Raw genomic sequence first — 15703 nt, forward strand, 5'->3', positions numbered from 1 at the left:
CGATGTTCTTAATATCATCTTCAGTCACATAGACGGCTATTTTAATCATCGCGAGATCGTTACAGTTTCCCCACAAATTAGGAATAGAGCCGCGCGGAACGTTTGTGCTGAGATTCATGTTCCCGGGAGGAAGCGTATGGCGGTGCACAGCGCACCCGGAAGTGCCCTTGTGAGTCCAGGGTGACCCACGTGCTGGAAGGGAGCTTCTGTGATCACATCTGTCAGAGGCTCAACAGCAGGCATGGGGGGCGCCTCTCTTCTCAGGTCGTGTGTCTATAGGAGGTTGCTGTATAATGGGCATCAGGCTGTCCAGAGCCAGCGGTGGGCATCTAATGCTGATAGAGGCAGTGGGACAGAAGAGGATATAGCTAGCTTACTGGAGGGGGCAGAGGTGGACAGGGAGGACACAGAAAAGCCCCAGCCCTCCAGATCTCCATCTGACAGCTCGGTGGTCCTGTTCCCAGGACAGGGCAGCCAGCAGGTGGGCATGAGCAGCGGACTCTTGAAGTACCCCAATGTCAGAGCCATGTTCCAGACTGCCCACAGAGTGCTGGGCTATGACCTGCTGGACCTCTGCCTCAAGGGCCCGCCGGAGATGCTGGATAAGACCGTGCACTGCCAGCCGGCTGTGTTCCTCACCTCCCTGGCCGCAGCCGAGAAGCTCAGTCAAGAGGACCCCGAAGTAAGTCTATCCCTGCGGAAACTACAACTCCCAGCATGCAACTTTGTTACAGTAATATTCATTTTACATCACTTTTAAAATCTCTGCTTGTCAAGCACAGTGTCTTCATTTTCTAGCGTAGGTAAACATTAAAGGGAGTCTGTCACCTAATCTGAGCCTTTTGGACCGCTCAGACCAGGTTTAGACTCCTTTACCCTCATTACGATGGTACCTTTATTTGTGCTGTCCCTCGCCGAGATCTTTAAAAAAAAAAAAGACTTTTCTCGCCCATTTTCCTTGGGGGACACAGACCTTGGGTATAGCTCAGCTCCCTAGGAGGCGTGACACTAAGTAAAACTGTTAAGCCCCTCCTCCATCAGCTATACCCTCAGCCTGGAGATAGAGGCTACCAGTTTTTAGCTTAGTGTCCAAGGAGGCAAGACACTCCCTGCTACTGCAGGGCTGTTTTCTCCTTGTTGTAATTTTTTCTCTAATTTGTTATTTTATTTTTGTTTTTTCCTAGGGATACCAGAGACGCATTGGGCCTCTCTGCTCTCCCGGGGTGAGCTGCGCCAGTGCCAACTATCTGCACTGCTGCCTCCCCCACAGAAGCAATAGGGGATCTGGGCAGCAATGGCTCCCCTACATCCCGCCAGCTAGGGGGTCGCCCGCACGCAAAGCCCCTCTCCCAGCTTCCTGCCACTGCGGTGCCAGTAGCTGAAGGGGCGACCCTGCTGGAAGGAACTGAGGGTGAAGACAGGTAAGATGGCTTTTCCAGCCCATACCCTGTCCCTATTTGCACTGGGTTTGGGGGGGCACCCGTGGTCGTCATTTGAGCGCTCTGTAGATCTCCCCATCTGCGGCTGCTTCCGCTCCCCAATGGCTGATTCCCCACGCTGTTTATAGGGCCCGGATTACTCTCCTGACATCCTTCTCCCTCCCCGCCGCCGCTCCGTGCGTGATCGGGGGGCGGGGCTTAGGCCCGACATCGGCGGTTCGGGCTCGGCGGGGGACATTGTGGCAGAGGAGGCTCGGTGAGGTCACCCACCTGCATATCGCCGCGCACTTGGGCCTGCGGGCCTTGTTCTACGGACAAAGGTTTTCGTTTCTCACGCTCCTGCATAAACCTGAGAGTCACGGCAGCAGGGGGCGTGCTCTTTTTTCGCGCGCGCGCGCGTCATTGGGGGCGGAGTTACGTTCTCCTTCACAGGAGACATTCAAACGTGTAGGGGGCGGAGCTTCTTCCCGCGCCTCTGCTGAGGTTTTTTGCCGCGCTTCCTCACTCCGTTCTGGAAGCTGAGCCACGTGGGAGACTCCTGGTGCATAGATTGCGTTTCTGGGACGCACGCTCTCTGCTGTTGCTGCCTTTCTGCAGCTGTTGATCTGGACTTCACTCCTGACGTTCTTCTGACACTGGTAGGACAGTTAACCCTCTCCTAACCCTCCTGGTCATAGCTGCTGCAACCCCTTGTGGTCTCTGTATCAGGGTACGACCACTTTTTCAACATGTCAGATCCCACGGGTGCCCCCAAACCCTGGTACCATGCCTGTACCGCCTGCAAGGAACTTTTTCCGCGTGGGCAATCTGAGCCGCATTGCCTTGCATGTCAGGCCCCGGTGCAGGGCCCGCTTTCCGCTGCGCCCCCCGGTGCCTCTGAACCCCCTGACTGGGCTAGGTCTCTGTCTCAGGCGGTGGAAAGCCTTACACACGTAGTGGGCCGTCTCGTGGATAGACCGCCTCTCCCGCAGGCTGCCACAATCCCTGTCGCACCCGCTGGGACTACCGTTTCTGCCGCCCCCACTGATTCCCTGCCTCCCAGCGAATCTTCCAGGGCCCGGCATATTCAGAAACGTTCAAGGGTTGAGCGCACATCTTCTCCAGATGCTTCGCTCTCTCCGCCATGCGTGCGAGCTCAGTCAAGTCTATCCTCTCAAAGGGATACGCCTTCTGAGGGAGAACTGGCGGATTCGGACGTGGACATGGACTCAGAGCTTCCGTCCAAATTGGCGTCCGCGGTGGGGCATTTTATCACTAGCATCCGTGATACCTTTCACATACACGATGACCCCCCCAGCTCTGAACAGGCCGGCGTGTCCTTTCTTCGCCCCAGACAGGCCTCCAAGGTCTTTCCCATCCACGCTGATTTTTCTTCTGTGGTGTCCAAGGCTTGGACCCGGCCTAACGTCCGCTTTGTTACACCCAAAAAGCTGGACATTTGTTATCCCTTTCCAGCGGATTCTGTGACCACGTGGACGTCCCCGCCTAAGGTTGATCCTCCCGTGGCTCGCCTGTCCAAAAGCACTACTATTCCTGTACAAGACGGATCTTCCCTCCAGTCTGCTGAGGACCGTCGTACGGAATCCCTCTCCAAGGCCATATTTACTGCCTCTGGTTCGGCCCTTAGACCGGTCTTTGCCTCCGCCTGGGCTGGTAAAGCGGTCTCTGAATGGGGTTTGCAACTGGAACGGGAGTTAGGGTCGGACGTCCCTCTACAGGACCTCCGTTCCTTAGCCCAACTAATTGTCCAGGCCGGAAAATTTGTCTGTGAGGCCTCTCTTGATGCGGGTGCCCTCATTGCCCGTTCCTCTGCCCTGGCAGTTTCTGTCAGGAGGGAACTCTGGCTGAAGGTTTGGGCGGCGGACGCCGCTTCCAAACGCTCTTTGGCTGGCCTACCATTCACGGGTTCCCGCTTGTTCGGAACCCGTCTGGACGAACTTATATCTGAGGCCACGGGTGGGAAGAGTACTCACCTCCCCCAGTCCAGGCCGAGGGGCGCCCCCCGTGGTCGCGCTGGTTCGTCCCGTTTTCGGTCCTTTCGCAAGCCCACCGGGTCTAGACCCGCGGCCGGTTCTTCTTCCTCTGGCCCAGCCCAGGATAGACGCAAGAAGCCGTTTTTTCGGACGCAATCTACCTGGCGCAAGCCCCAGCCCACACGGGCTCCCACAGGCCAGCAGCCCTCTGCCTGAAGGTGCGCCCCCACCCACCCGGGTGGGGGGCCGCCTTCTACTGTTCAGGAACGTGTGGCGGGCCCACATCTCAGACGCATGGGCGCTCGAGGTTGTATCTTGCGGATACAAGATCGAATTTGCGTCCATTCCGCCAGACCGTTTCTTCCGGTCCCGTCCTCCGCGGGATCCTGTACGAGCGGCCGCCTTCTTCACGGCCATTCGCTCTCTAACGGACAAGGGTGTCGTCGCCCCCGTGCCTCCGACGGAAAGGTTCAGGGGGTTCTACTCGAACCTCTTTGTGGTTCCCAAGAAGGAAGGCTCAGTGCGACCGATCTTGGACCTAAAGCGCCTGAACCGTTTTCTCCGACTGCAGAGATTCCGGATGGAGTCTCTCAGGTCCGCGGTGGCCTCCCTGGAAAGAGGGGATTTCATGGCCTCAATCGACGTTCAAGATGCATATCTCCACGTTCCGGTTGCTCCATGTCATCACCGCTTCCTGCGCTTCGCAGTGGGGGACGATCACTTCCAATTCGTCGCCCTTCCCTTTGGTCTGGCGACGGCTCCTCGAGTATTCACCAAGGTCCTGGCCCCTGTCTTGGCCCTTCTGCGTTCAAGAAGTGTTTTTCTTCTCCCTTACTTGGACGACATCTTGGTCAAGGCACCCTCCTTCTCTCAGGCATCCGGCAGTGTGGGACTCACTCTGGAGACCCTGACGCGGTTCGGTTGGATCATCAACCACCCCAAGTCTTCCCTTACCCCCTCCAGACGGCTGATCTTCCTGGGGATGCTCCTGGATACGGAGTTGGCGGAGGTCCGCCTCCCGTCGGACAAGCGTCTGGCCCTTTGCGGGTCTGTTCGCAGTCTCCTCCGTCATCACCGCCCTTCCCTCAGATCCAGCATGCGGTTGTTGGGGAAGATGGTTGCCTGTTTCGAAGCGGTGCCGTTCGCACAATTCCGATCCCGCACCTTTCAGAGGGCAATTCTGTCGGCCTGGGACAAATCACCGAGGAGTCTGGACAGGACCTTTCTTCTGCCTCCCCTGGCTCGGGCTTCCCTCAGCTGGTGGTTGCATATCCCTCTACGGGGGAGGTCCTTCCTCCCACTGAACTGGCTGGTGATTACCACCGATGCCAGCTTACGGGGGTGGGGGGGGGTTTTCCCTCCCCGGTCCGTCCAGGGCGTTTGGTCTCTATCGGAGTCCAGACTTCCAATCAATATTCTGGAACTGAGGGCGATTCTTCTGTCCCTCAGACACTGGACCCATCTACTGAGGGGCCACCCTGTTCGGATCCAATCGGACAATGCCACGGCTGTGGCATACATAAACCATCAGGGAGGCACTCGCAGCGCTGCTGCGATGCAAGAGGTGGCCCTCATTCTCCTCTGGGCGGAGGCGCACGTGCCGGCCTTATCCGCGATTTACATCCCGGGGGTGGACAACTGGGCGGCGGATTTCCTGAGCCGGTCCACCATCGACCCGGGAGAATGGTCCCTGCACCCAGAGGTGTTCGAAGCCCTTTGTCTTCGCTGGGGTCGCCCCGACGTGGACCTCATGGCTTCCAAATTCAACCACAAGGTCCCCCGATACCTGGCCAGGGCACGGGACCCGAAGGCGTACGGCGCCGACGCGCTCGTCCTTCCGTGGCGCGAATTCTCCCTTCTGTACGTCTTTCCTCCTTTCCCCCTCCTGCCACGGGTTCTTCGGAGGATCGCGGCAGAGGGCGTTCCCGCGATTCTGATCGCCCCGGATTGGCCCCGCCGGTCTTGGTACGCCGACCTAATGTTGCTGTTGGCAGACGCACCGTGGCCACTGCCCTCCAGGGAAGACCTTCTCTCTCAGGGACCGATCTTCCACGAGCATTTAGGCTCGCTACGTTTGACGGCGTGGCTATTGAGACCGCCGTCTTAACGCGACGGGGTTTCTCCGCGGACGTAGTCCGCACCATGATCCGTGCTCGTAAGCCCGTGTCCTCTAGGATCTACTATCGGGTTTGGAGGTCCTATCTGGGGTTCTGTGAGTCCCGGAGCATCCCACCTCTCCGGTTTTCTCTTCCCACGATCCTGTCCTTCCTCCAGTCGGGTCTGGACCTGGGGCTGAGCCTCAGTTCTCTGAAGGGACAGATTTCGGCGCTGTCTATTCTTCTCCAGCGTCCCCTGGCCCCTCTGGGGCCAATTAAGACCTTCTTACAAGGGGTGGCTCACTCTGTACCGCCGTACCGCCCTCCAGTTCCATCCTGGGACCTGAATGTGGTGCTCTCGGCGCTCCAATCAGCCCCCTTCGAGCCTTTACGGGAGGTCTCCCCTCGCCTTCTGTCCTGCAAGGTCATCTTTCTTGTGGCCATCACATCTCTCCGACGGGTGTCGGAGTTAGCGGCTCTTTCTTGCTCCGAACCTTTCCTGATCTTCCACCAGGATAAGGTTGTGCTTCGGCCTGTCCCGTCCTTCCTGCCAAAGGTGGTCTCCGCCTTTCACATCAATGAGGACATCGTCCTTCCGTCGCTCTGTCCCTCTCCTTCCCACCCCAGAGAACGGGAACTGCACCGTCTGGATGTGGTCAGGGCGTTGAAGATTTACCTGGAGGTCACCGGATCCTTTCGGCGCACGGACTCCCTGTTTGTGGTTCCGGAGGGTTCGCGCAAGGGTTTGGCGGTCTCCAAGGTGGCTATTGCCCGTTTCATTAAACTGGCGGTGTCTGAGGCTTATCGAGCCAAGGGTAGAGCTCCGCCTTTCAGCGTCACTGCTCATTCCACCAGAGCAGTCGGGGCTTCCTGGGCGCAGAGGCATCGGGCCTCGGCTGAACAGTTGTGCAAAGCAGCCACTTGGTCCTCTCTGCACACTTTCACAAGGTTCTATAGAGTGCATACGCATGCATCAGCGGATGCTGCTTTGGGCCGCCTGGTTTTGCAGGCAGCGGTTTCCTGATGCTCCGGTGGTGGTCCGCCTTGGGTTTGTGGTCCCTCCCTTCTTGGACTGCTCTTGAACGTCCCAAGGTCTGTGTCCCCCAAGGAAAATGGGCGAGAAAAGGAGTTTTTTGTATAACTTACCAGTTAAATCTCTTTCTCGCTCTTCCTTGGGGGACACAGCACCCACCCTTCTGTGTTTGGTTACGGGGTTATGGTCTGGCGCCCCGTTGGGTTGCTGGCTGGTTGTTTCCATTGTTGGTTGTTATCCTTTCACTACTTGGACACGCAACTGGTAGCCTCTATCTCCAGGCTGAGGGTATAGCTGATGGAGGAGGGGCTTAACAGTTTTACTTAGTGTCACGCCTCCTAGGGAGCTGAGCTATACCCAAGGTCTGTGTCCCCCAAGGAAGAGCGAGAAAGAGATTTAACTGGTAAGTTATACAAAAATCTCCTTTTTAAAGTTATGCTAATGAGGTTCGGCAAGTGCCCAGGCCCCTCAGCGATGTACCCAGAAAACCACACCTATTTCACCCCTCTGACCCGCCCTTGTTTCCTATTATTACCTCCTTCTCCCTCCCAGATCTAGCGCCTGTGCCGCTGGCGCATGCGCAGTCCAACTACCTGTTCCTCTGCCCACATTGTGTCCCTCACCACAGAGTAGCTGTGCCCACATTGTGTCCCTCACCACAGAGTAGCTGTGCCCACATTGTGTCCCTCACCACAGAGTAGCTGTGCCCACATTGTGTCCCTCACCACAGAGTAGCTGTGCCCACATTGTGTCCCTCACCACAGAGTAGCTGTGCCCACATTGTGTCCCTCACCACCAGGGGCGTTCCTAGGGTCTGAAAACATCCGGGGCACAAGCCCATTGCATCACGCCCCTGTGAAGCCACGCCACCATCCCATGAAGCCACGCTCCCATGGGCCTTCACAGTAGTTATTAACCCCTTTCAGCAGTCCTCCCTTCACAGTAGTTATTAAGCCCTTTCAGCAGTCCCCCCTTCAGTGAATGGAGGACTGCTAAAAGGGGTTAATAACTACTGTGAAGGACCTAGCCGTCTAGGCAACCCCACAGATCATCCCCTCAGTAATCCGTATCCTGCAGTGACTGAACTTTAAATCAGCGCACATCTCATTACTATCTTGACTTAGACTCTCAGCTCCAGTAACAGGCAGTGCGGGCGGCGCTCACTCACTGATGTCACGCGTCTGCGCCGCCTAGTGGGAGGAGCAGGCACGTGACGTCAGTGAGCGAGCCCCGCCAGCACTGCATGTTTCCGGAGCTGAGTGTGTAAGATAGTAATGAGATCATAAGCGCTGTTTTAAAGTTCAGTTACTGCAGGATACGGATTAGGATGGCGGGGCTGCGCAGCGCGGAAGAGTCAGAGCGGCCGACCCTGCCAGCCAGGGGCATAGCTAGAACTGACTGGGCCCTACAGCAAAATTTTGTATGGGGCCCCCCCTCCATGACTATCCTGGCATCCTATATGTGCATATGTAAGGGAGAGTTCACATCACATTTTTGCCATCCGTTTAATGTTCACGTTGGAAAATGGGATACAAAAGCGCAGCACACTACGCCTTTGTATCCTGCAAAGTCTGTTAAAAAAAACGTATACATTAATGTATCATTTTTTTTGATGGTGTCAGTCTGAGTCACCTGTTAACATATACATTTTATGTATACATTACCATGGGTCAGCAACCTTCGGCACTCCAGCTTTTGCGAAACCACAATTCCCAGCATGTTCCATTAATTTCTATGGGAGTTATGAGAAGAGCAGAGCAATAATGCATGCTGGGAGTTGTAGTTTCACAACAGCTGGAGTGCCGTAGGTTGCCTACCCCTGCATTAGACGAATGGCAAAAAGTGATGTGAAACCGGCCTTAGTGTGCCATGATAGTGCCAAGTGGCAAGCACTAGAGACAGAGAAGGGAGGTTGCAATGTACAGGGCACATTATAGTATAGGGGGTACAGTACAGTGCAGCATAGGGGGTACAGTGCAGCATAGGGGGCACACTAAAGGGCAGGGGGGACAGTACAGCATAGCAGGCGCAATACAAGGCAGGGGGCACACACAGTGCAGCATAGGGGGCACAGTGCATTATAGGGGGTACAGTATAAGGCAGGGGGGCACACATAGAGTGCAGCATAGGGGACACAGTACAGGTTAGGAGGCACACACAGTGCAGCAGGGGGCAGAATACAGCATAAGGTGTACAGGGCAGGGGGCAAAATACAGCATATGGGGTACAGTATAGGGCAGGGGGTATACACAGTACAGCATGGGGGGTACAGTGCAGCATAGGGGGTACACTAAAGGGCAGGGGGACAGTACAGCATAGCGGGCACAATACAGGGCAGGGCAGTGCATTATAGGGGGTACAGTATAAGGCAGGGGGCACACAGTGCAGCATAGGGGGTACAGGGCAGGAGGCACACAGTGCAGCATAGGGCAGGGGGCAGAATACAGCATGGGGTGTACAGGGCAGGGGGAAAAATACAGCATATGGGGTGCAGGGCAGGGGTTATACACAGTACAGCATGGGGGGTACAGTACAGGGCAGGAGGCACACACAGTGCAGCATAGGGGGTACAGTACAGGGCAGGAGGCACACACAGTGCAGCATAGGGGGTACAGTACAGGGCAGAAGGGTACACAAAGTGCAGCATAGGGGGTACAGGGCAGGGGGCACACAAAGTGCAGCATAGGGGATACAGTACAGGGCAGGGGGCAGAATACAGCCAAAACATGCACCTAGAAATGCTCCATTCACATGTCCTACCTCAGGAGTTGATATGTCTGTGAAGGTTCTCATTTATCCAGGTCATGGTATATATCTGTAAAGAATAAATCAAGGCAACTGGACGTACTGTAGATTTCTTGAAAACGTTTCACTCGTTCTTCCAACGAGCTTTCTCAATTCTGAGTGATTGTACAACAATTCTCTGGGAATAAATATGTAACTGAATCTACATCTGGTGATTATACCCAACACGGGGTCAAAGGTGTTGATTCCATTATCCTAATTGGAGTCAGTAGGTAATAAAGACTTCCCAGAAAAAGGTGTCAAGACAGCATTGTATGTGGCAGACAATAGATGTCTAAACCCCCCCCCCCCCCCCCCACCTCTATTCAAGCTTAGCTTCTCCATTTTTACGTAGATGGCCTCCTTCACGCCTCGTTTGTACCAATCGGCCTCCTTATCCAAAACACGTACTTGACAGTCAAGTATGTGTTTCATATTTATTTCATATTTATTCCCAGAATTTTTTGTACAATCACTCAGAATTGAGAAAGCTCGTTGGAAGAACGAGTGAAACGTTTTCAAGAAATCTACAGTACGTCCAGTTGCCTTGATTTATTCTTTACAGATATATCAGGAGTTGATAGTTCCTAGTGGGCAGAAGGACCTTTCATGATGTCAGGAGCACATGATCAGTCACATGAGTGGGCAGAGTCAGGCTCCGGGCTGTGCAGGAGATTGTGTGAAAATGACTGCCAGCATAACATTCAGGGCACTGGTAAAAACATCGGGGGCTCAAGCCCCGAATGTTTTGACCTAACGACGCCCCTGCTCACCACAGAGTAGCTGTGCCCACATTGTGTCCCTCACCACAGAGTAGCTGTGCCCACATTGTGTCCCTCACCACAGAGTAGCTGTGCCCTCTTCACAGCAGCTGTCCCCAGATAGGTGCCCCCTCGCAGTAGCTATGGCCAGATTAGTGCCCCCTTCAAAAGAAGTAAATTCTTACCTTGTTCCTCTGCTCCCAGCAGTAGCGGAAGGATATTGTCACACATGGCGCTGCTGTGTAGTAGAAGGGTCACAGGTTGATTCCAGTGCTCTTCCTACAAGACAATGTGTAGGGCATTGTGCTATTGCTGGGGAGCATCGGCATCTGAATGGAGAAGCGGGGAGCGGACAATCCATGCTTCACCATTGTAATCAGCTGTCTCTGCGTTCTGTGGACTCAGAGACAGCTTACAGAGGGACATACCTCAGCAGCTCCCAGACCGTTCTTGCTCTGCTGGCAGCTCGTGGGTGTGTCCTTTCTGCTGCACCTCTCTCCCTGCAGGTAGTTGAAGTATGAGACTGAGCATGTGCAGCCATCTCAGTAAATTGGACGAAGAAATAATAGAGAAACGAACAGCAGGTGGCGCTATACAGATACATTTTATTGAATAGCTCAGTGGCTATACAAAAATTTTAATAACATGTAATTATAAAAGTGTTCAGATCCAGGTGCTGGTTTCAAAACTAGAATATTTTTCGCAGGACATCCCGTTTAATGTTTCTTTTTTAACTAACAGCAGGCAGAGATCTTGAAAACGGCAATGTATTAATATACAAAATATACAGAGAAATTGTGAAGCTTTCTATTATGCACTGGTGAAAGGGGTTGTGCAGTTTAGAAAACCCTTTTCCATATGTGCTATTAGGGAATTAATAGAAGAGGCGTCTTCTATTCAGAGAGAAGACAGCTACAAAGAGCATCCATCGCTCTGGAGGACCTGTCCTGTATTACACCCATTGATTGGATTGGAACCTGTGTAATGCTAAATTTCCCCTGTGGTGGCGCTGCTGTTAAATTGAACACTTACTACCAGGTTTCCTTCCCAGATTACAGTTCATCAATGGAGGTCTCAATAGGAGGACACTTTGTGATCAGCTTATCTTCAAGGGACTCTTCTAACAACCAAGGGATTGTGGAGAACCTCTTTAAACTTTAATCACATAACACCGGGAAGCCTCTTTCATACGGGCTGAGCAGCACAATTATGTTGTCTCTCTACAGAAGTCATGAAGGTGTTAATTCTCACCAATGTGTATCCATTTGGTTGCAGGAGACTTATGGGGATTCTGTTGGCAATCATTTTTCGGGGAGATGAGTCCACTGATAATAAGCTGGATGCCTCGCTGCTGGGTTCCTCAGATCTTAATAGGGTTTTCTTAGATTCACATGAATGATGAATGGCATGTGATCGCTGCAGAAGTTGATGGTACGTTTTTAGGGGGTCTTATTATTGTTACACAGCCACCAGCTCTTGGTCAAGTGTGTTTTTAATCTCGAAAAAACTCTTGAATCTGTTCTGGACCCGGCCGCAAGTGTTCAATTCCCCTGCAGCGCTCCTACTGGGAAGATAAAGCATTACACAGTCCATTTTTGTTGAACTATATGGGCTGTCTGTAGAATGCATGAACATTTGGGGTCTTTCAGAGTAAGGACCCTTGCAGACGAGCATTTGTCTCTCTGCGAGTCAGCAGCACAGCTCCCGGCCTGACCTCCCGGGGGTCACATAGGATTACATTGATTTATGATGCTATGTAACCCTTACAGTCACTGCCAGTGTTATCCAATACATTCCAGAACTGTAAGGGTTACATAGCATCATAAATCAATATAATGCTATGTGACCCTGTCAGTGCTGGGAGGTCAGGCCGGGTGCTGCGCTGCGTACTCGCTGCGGGAGGAATGCGTGTCTACAAGGGGCCTAAGAGACGCTGGTTGTAGCCGGTCTCTGCTCCAGGTAGTAGAGTCCTCAGCGGTGACTTGATGGGTTTTGATAAATGCCCTGTAAGTTTCTCACTTTGCCGTCTTCCTCCAGGCCGTGGAGAAATGTGTGGTGACGGCTGGGTTCAGCGTGGGGGAGTTCGCTGCTCTGGTTTTCGCTGGTGCTTTGGATTTCACAGAAGGTAACAAAATGATCAGCTGTTTTTCACACATCCATTCATTTCTATGGACAGCGGCTGCGCAGGCACTGCCTACTGTCCAGCTGCAAATTGGATTATTCAGGCGCCATGTGAAATATTGAGAAAATATGTATTTTTTTTTTATATTTGAATCTGTCTTCATAGAATCAGATACTCTTCACAACTGGTGTTTTTCTTTATTGCAGCTCTGTATGCAGTGAAAATCCGAGCAGAGGCGATGCAGGAGGCGTCCGACGCTGTACCTAGTGGGATGCTCTCTGTGGTTGGCACATCTAAGACGAAGTATCATTTGGTCTGTGCTGAAGCTGAAGAGCACTGCAAGACGTTGGGCATAGCGGAGCCGGTCTGCAAGGTAGCAAATTTCCTGTTCCCGAATGGCAGAGTCATTGCAGGACACATGGAGGTGAGATTCTATACAAGATTCTTCTTATTTACCTACTTGGTCACGTGAGCTGGTGTTCCGTGAAATTTCCCTACCCATGGAATTACCCTACTCTCGTCACTTCCTGTTGTGATGCGACCGCTCATGAGGTTCCCAGCTTTGGAAGGAGGTGTGCCGCGCAGGCGCACAACGACAGGGTAGGGAAATTTTACACCAGAGTGCGCCTTACCTCTCAGCTGGCTCCAGATGATCAGACACTGTGCGTGCGCAGTGAATGGTAGGGAGATGTAACAGAACAAATGGCCATCAGATCTCTCTACCCCCACAGTTCGCATGTGCGGTGATCAGATGGATGTTTGGTATCTCCCTGTCCACTGGTGCGCATGCGCACTGTATCCCGACAGGAGTAGTTAGCCGCGCTTGTGTACTGGCCCGTAATTTTTCCCTACCCTCTAACCACTGCTGAGGCAGCCGGTGTCCAACTGAGAGGTAAGGCGCAAGCGCATTAGGTGGCCCCTTCTCCCCAACTCTGGTGTGAAATTTCCCTACCCCGTCGTTGTGCACTTGCGCGGCGCGGCACACCTCCTTCCAAAGCTGGGAACTTCATGTCCGGTGCGGCCACGTCACAACAGGAAGTGACAAGGTTTAAGGAAATTTCACGGGTAGGGGAAATATCACGGAACACTGGCACTGACCAGGGGAGCCATGGCGGTGGGGGGTGGGTTAGAAGTGCAGAGTGAGTCACCTAGAAGTCTGAATTGGCTAAACATGTACATTTGTTGAGGAAGGTAACCAACAGTTGAGCTGCCCATAGCCACTTATTTACCATGGGCTACAAAACATTTGGGTAGGTTGAAGTGAAACATGCCCAATGGCAGACATCAGGATATTTTAGAGGGGCCCAAACACTAGTTTATGTTTAGACGGCTGCAGCAGTGATATGGCTGTATACCCCGTGTCTCCATTGCATGCAGTCACTGGCGTCAGCAGCCTTGTGCAGCATGTGGCTGAGGCCAGTGATTGGCCGCTGTAATGATGCGGGGTATAAAGCTATGCCATTGCTATAGTCAAGTAAACAAACCATCGTGGAGGACTGGAACTCCGATGGTAACTGGTGAGTATGGGATCTTTTTTTATTTAATCACAATTTTTATTTTTTTTTATAAACAAGATGGACAATTTCTTTTAAAGGGATTTCATCATCTCAGACATTGGTCAGACAGGTGCGGTACTCACCTCTGGGACCCACACCTATCTCCTGAACAGGCCCCGTAAAAGTTAAGAGCGCACAGGTATTTTCAGAAGTCCCATCAAAATGAATTGAGTGCGCACCTTGTAATCGTAGCCACCGCTCCATTCACCTCTACAGGAAATGTGGTGGGACCCCCTCCTATCTGACATTGGTGGCATATCCTAGCGATAAGCCACCAGTGCCTGAAGTGAGATATCCCCCTTGACTTGTCTGCACCCCCACCTTCCCTGACTTTGTGTTCATCTTCCCGTTTTAGAAACGTGTTCTCTTCTCACGAAGGGGAGTAGTCCTATAACAGACATTTATTTCATATCTATAGGTGGGCATCCTACCTGTTAGGCACCATTCTATCAGGTCAATCCAAGTCCCATGACGGTCGTTGTTTAGCTACTTACTCTGCTATTTCAGTACCGCCCATAGACTCTCTTCTTTTTAGCATACCCCTGTCCATTGGAATATATAAACTTTTTTTTAATATGCTTATTCCAGGCAATTCAGTTCCTGCAAAAGAATTCCAGAAAATTCTCCTTTTCTCGGACTAAGCTGTTGCCGGTCAGTGGTGCCTTTCACACCCCACTAATGGAACCCGCTGTAGAACCTTTACGTAACGCTCTGAAGACCCTCAGCTTCAAGCAGCCACTCATAAATGTGTACTGTAACGTAGACGGGAAAAGGTACAGACACGCTTCAGCTATGGAGGACCTCCTGGCCAAGCAGCTGGTCTCCCCTGTAAAATGGGAACAGACAATGCACGCCATCTATGAAAGAAAGCAAGGAACCAACTTTCCGTGGACCTTTGAAATGGGGCCAGGAATTCAGCTGGGAACGATGCTCAGGATCTGCAACCTAAAGGCCTGGAAGTTTTACAAAAATATAGATGTTTTTGAAAGTGACTGTTAAAGGCCTATTGCACACAACCGTATGGCTTTTTCAGTATTTTGCAGTCCGCAAAAAAAGGATCTGCAAAAAATACGGATGACATCCGTGTGCATTCTGTTTTTTGCGGAACAGAACATATGGCCCGTAATAGAACAGTATTATCCTTGTCCGTTATGCGGACAATAATAGGACATGTTCTATCTTTGAATGGAAATATGGAAACGGAATGCATACAGTACATTCTGTTTTTTTGCTTGCGGACCCATTGAAATGAATGGTTCTGTATACGGAACGCAAAAAAAAGGAACGTAAATGGGGGGGAAAAAAAAGTGGAAGAGGCCAAAGAGAAATTAGGTGTTTGTACCTTTAAAGGAGTTGTCTCATTTCAGCAAGTGGCATTTATGATGTAGAGAAAGTTAATACAAGGCACTTACTAATGTATTGTCATTGTCCATATTGCTTCCTTTGCTGCCTTGATTCATTTTCCCCTCACATTAAACACTGCTCATTTCCATGGTTACGACCACCCTGCAATCCAGCAGTAGTGGTCGTGCTTGCACTCAATAGAAAAAAGCGCCGGCCTCTCTGGTGGCAGGGACCGTGGCACTGCACATAGTCTAGTGTTTTTTTCCCTTAGTGTGCAAGCACGGCCGTGGCTGATGGATTGCAGGGTGGTCGTAACCATGGAAACGAGCAGTGTACAATGTGATGGAAAAATGAATCCAGTCAGCAAAGGTGGCAATATGGACAATCACAATACATTAGTAAGTGCCTTGTATTAAATTTCTCTACATGATGAATGCCATCAGCTGAAGTGAGACACCCCTTTAAGTTATCATTAAATTACTGTGTAATTGCTTTAAAAGGGAATATGCACTAGTTACCACCGATTATCACCCAATCTTCCCAGACTATTGAATCTTTGTCCTCTTAGGACATCCTAGAGGGGTGACTTACACTC

At 52.1% G+C, this 15703-nt stretch overlaps 1 protein-coding gene across 1 annotated transcript; it reads left to right on the forward strand.

Moving 5' to 3' along the window:
* Positions 1–127: 127 nt before the first annotated feature.
* MCAT (malonyl-CoA-acyl carrier protein transacylase) lies at positions 128–14880 on the forward strand. The gene is made up of 4 exons (XM_044277848.1): positions 128–682; positions 12124–12211; positions 12415–12632; positions 14353–14880. Exons 1-4 carry the CDS (start codon positions 242–244, stop codon positions 14761–14763), a joined length of 1158 nt encoding a protein of 385 aa, XP_044133783.1. The 5' UTR covers positions 128–241; the 3' UTR covers positions 14764–14880.
* The last annotated feature ends 823 nt before the right edge of the window (positions 14881–15703 follow it).

Source organism: Bufo gargarizans, chromosome 2, assembly GCF_014858855.1.
Source record: "Bufo gargarizans isolate SCDJY-AF-19 chromosome 2, ASM1485885v1, whole genome shotgun sequence".
Lineage (NCBI taxonomy): Eukaryota > Metazoa > Chordata > Amphibia > Anura > Bufonidae > Bufo > Bufo gargarizans.

Bases quoted from the DNA above. Each gene is read 5' to 3' on its own strand.
- MCAT (XM_044277848.1), top strand. From the start codon at position 242: ATGGGGGGCGCCTCTCTTCTCAGGTCGTGTGTCTATAGGAGGTTGCTG. The intron at 683-12,123 runs GTAAGTCTATCC...GTCTTCCTCCAG, and splicing joins TCAGTCAAGAGGACCCCGAA to GCCGTGGAGAAATGTGTGGT. The intron at 12,633-14,352 runs GTGAGATTCTAT...TGCTTATTCCAG, and splicing joins TCATTGCAGGACACATGGAG to GCAATTCAGTTCCTGCAAAA.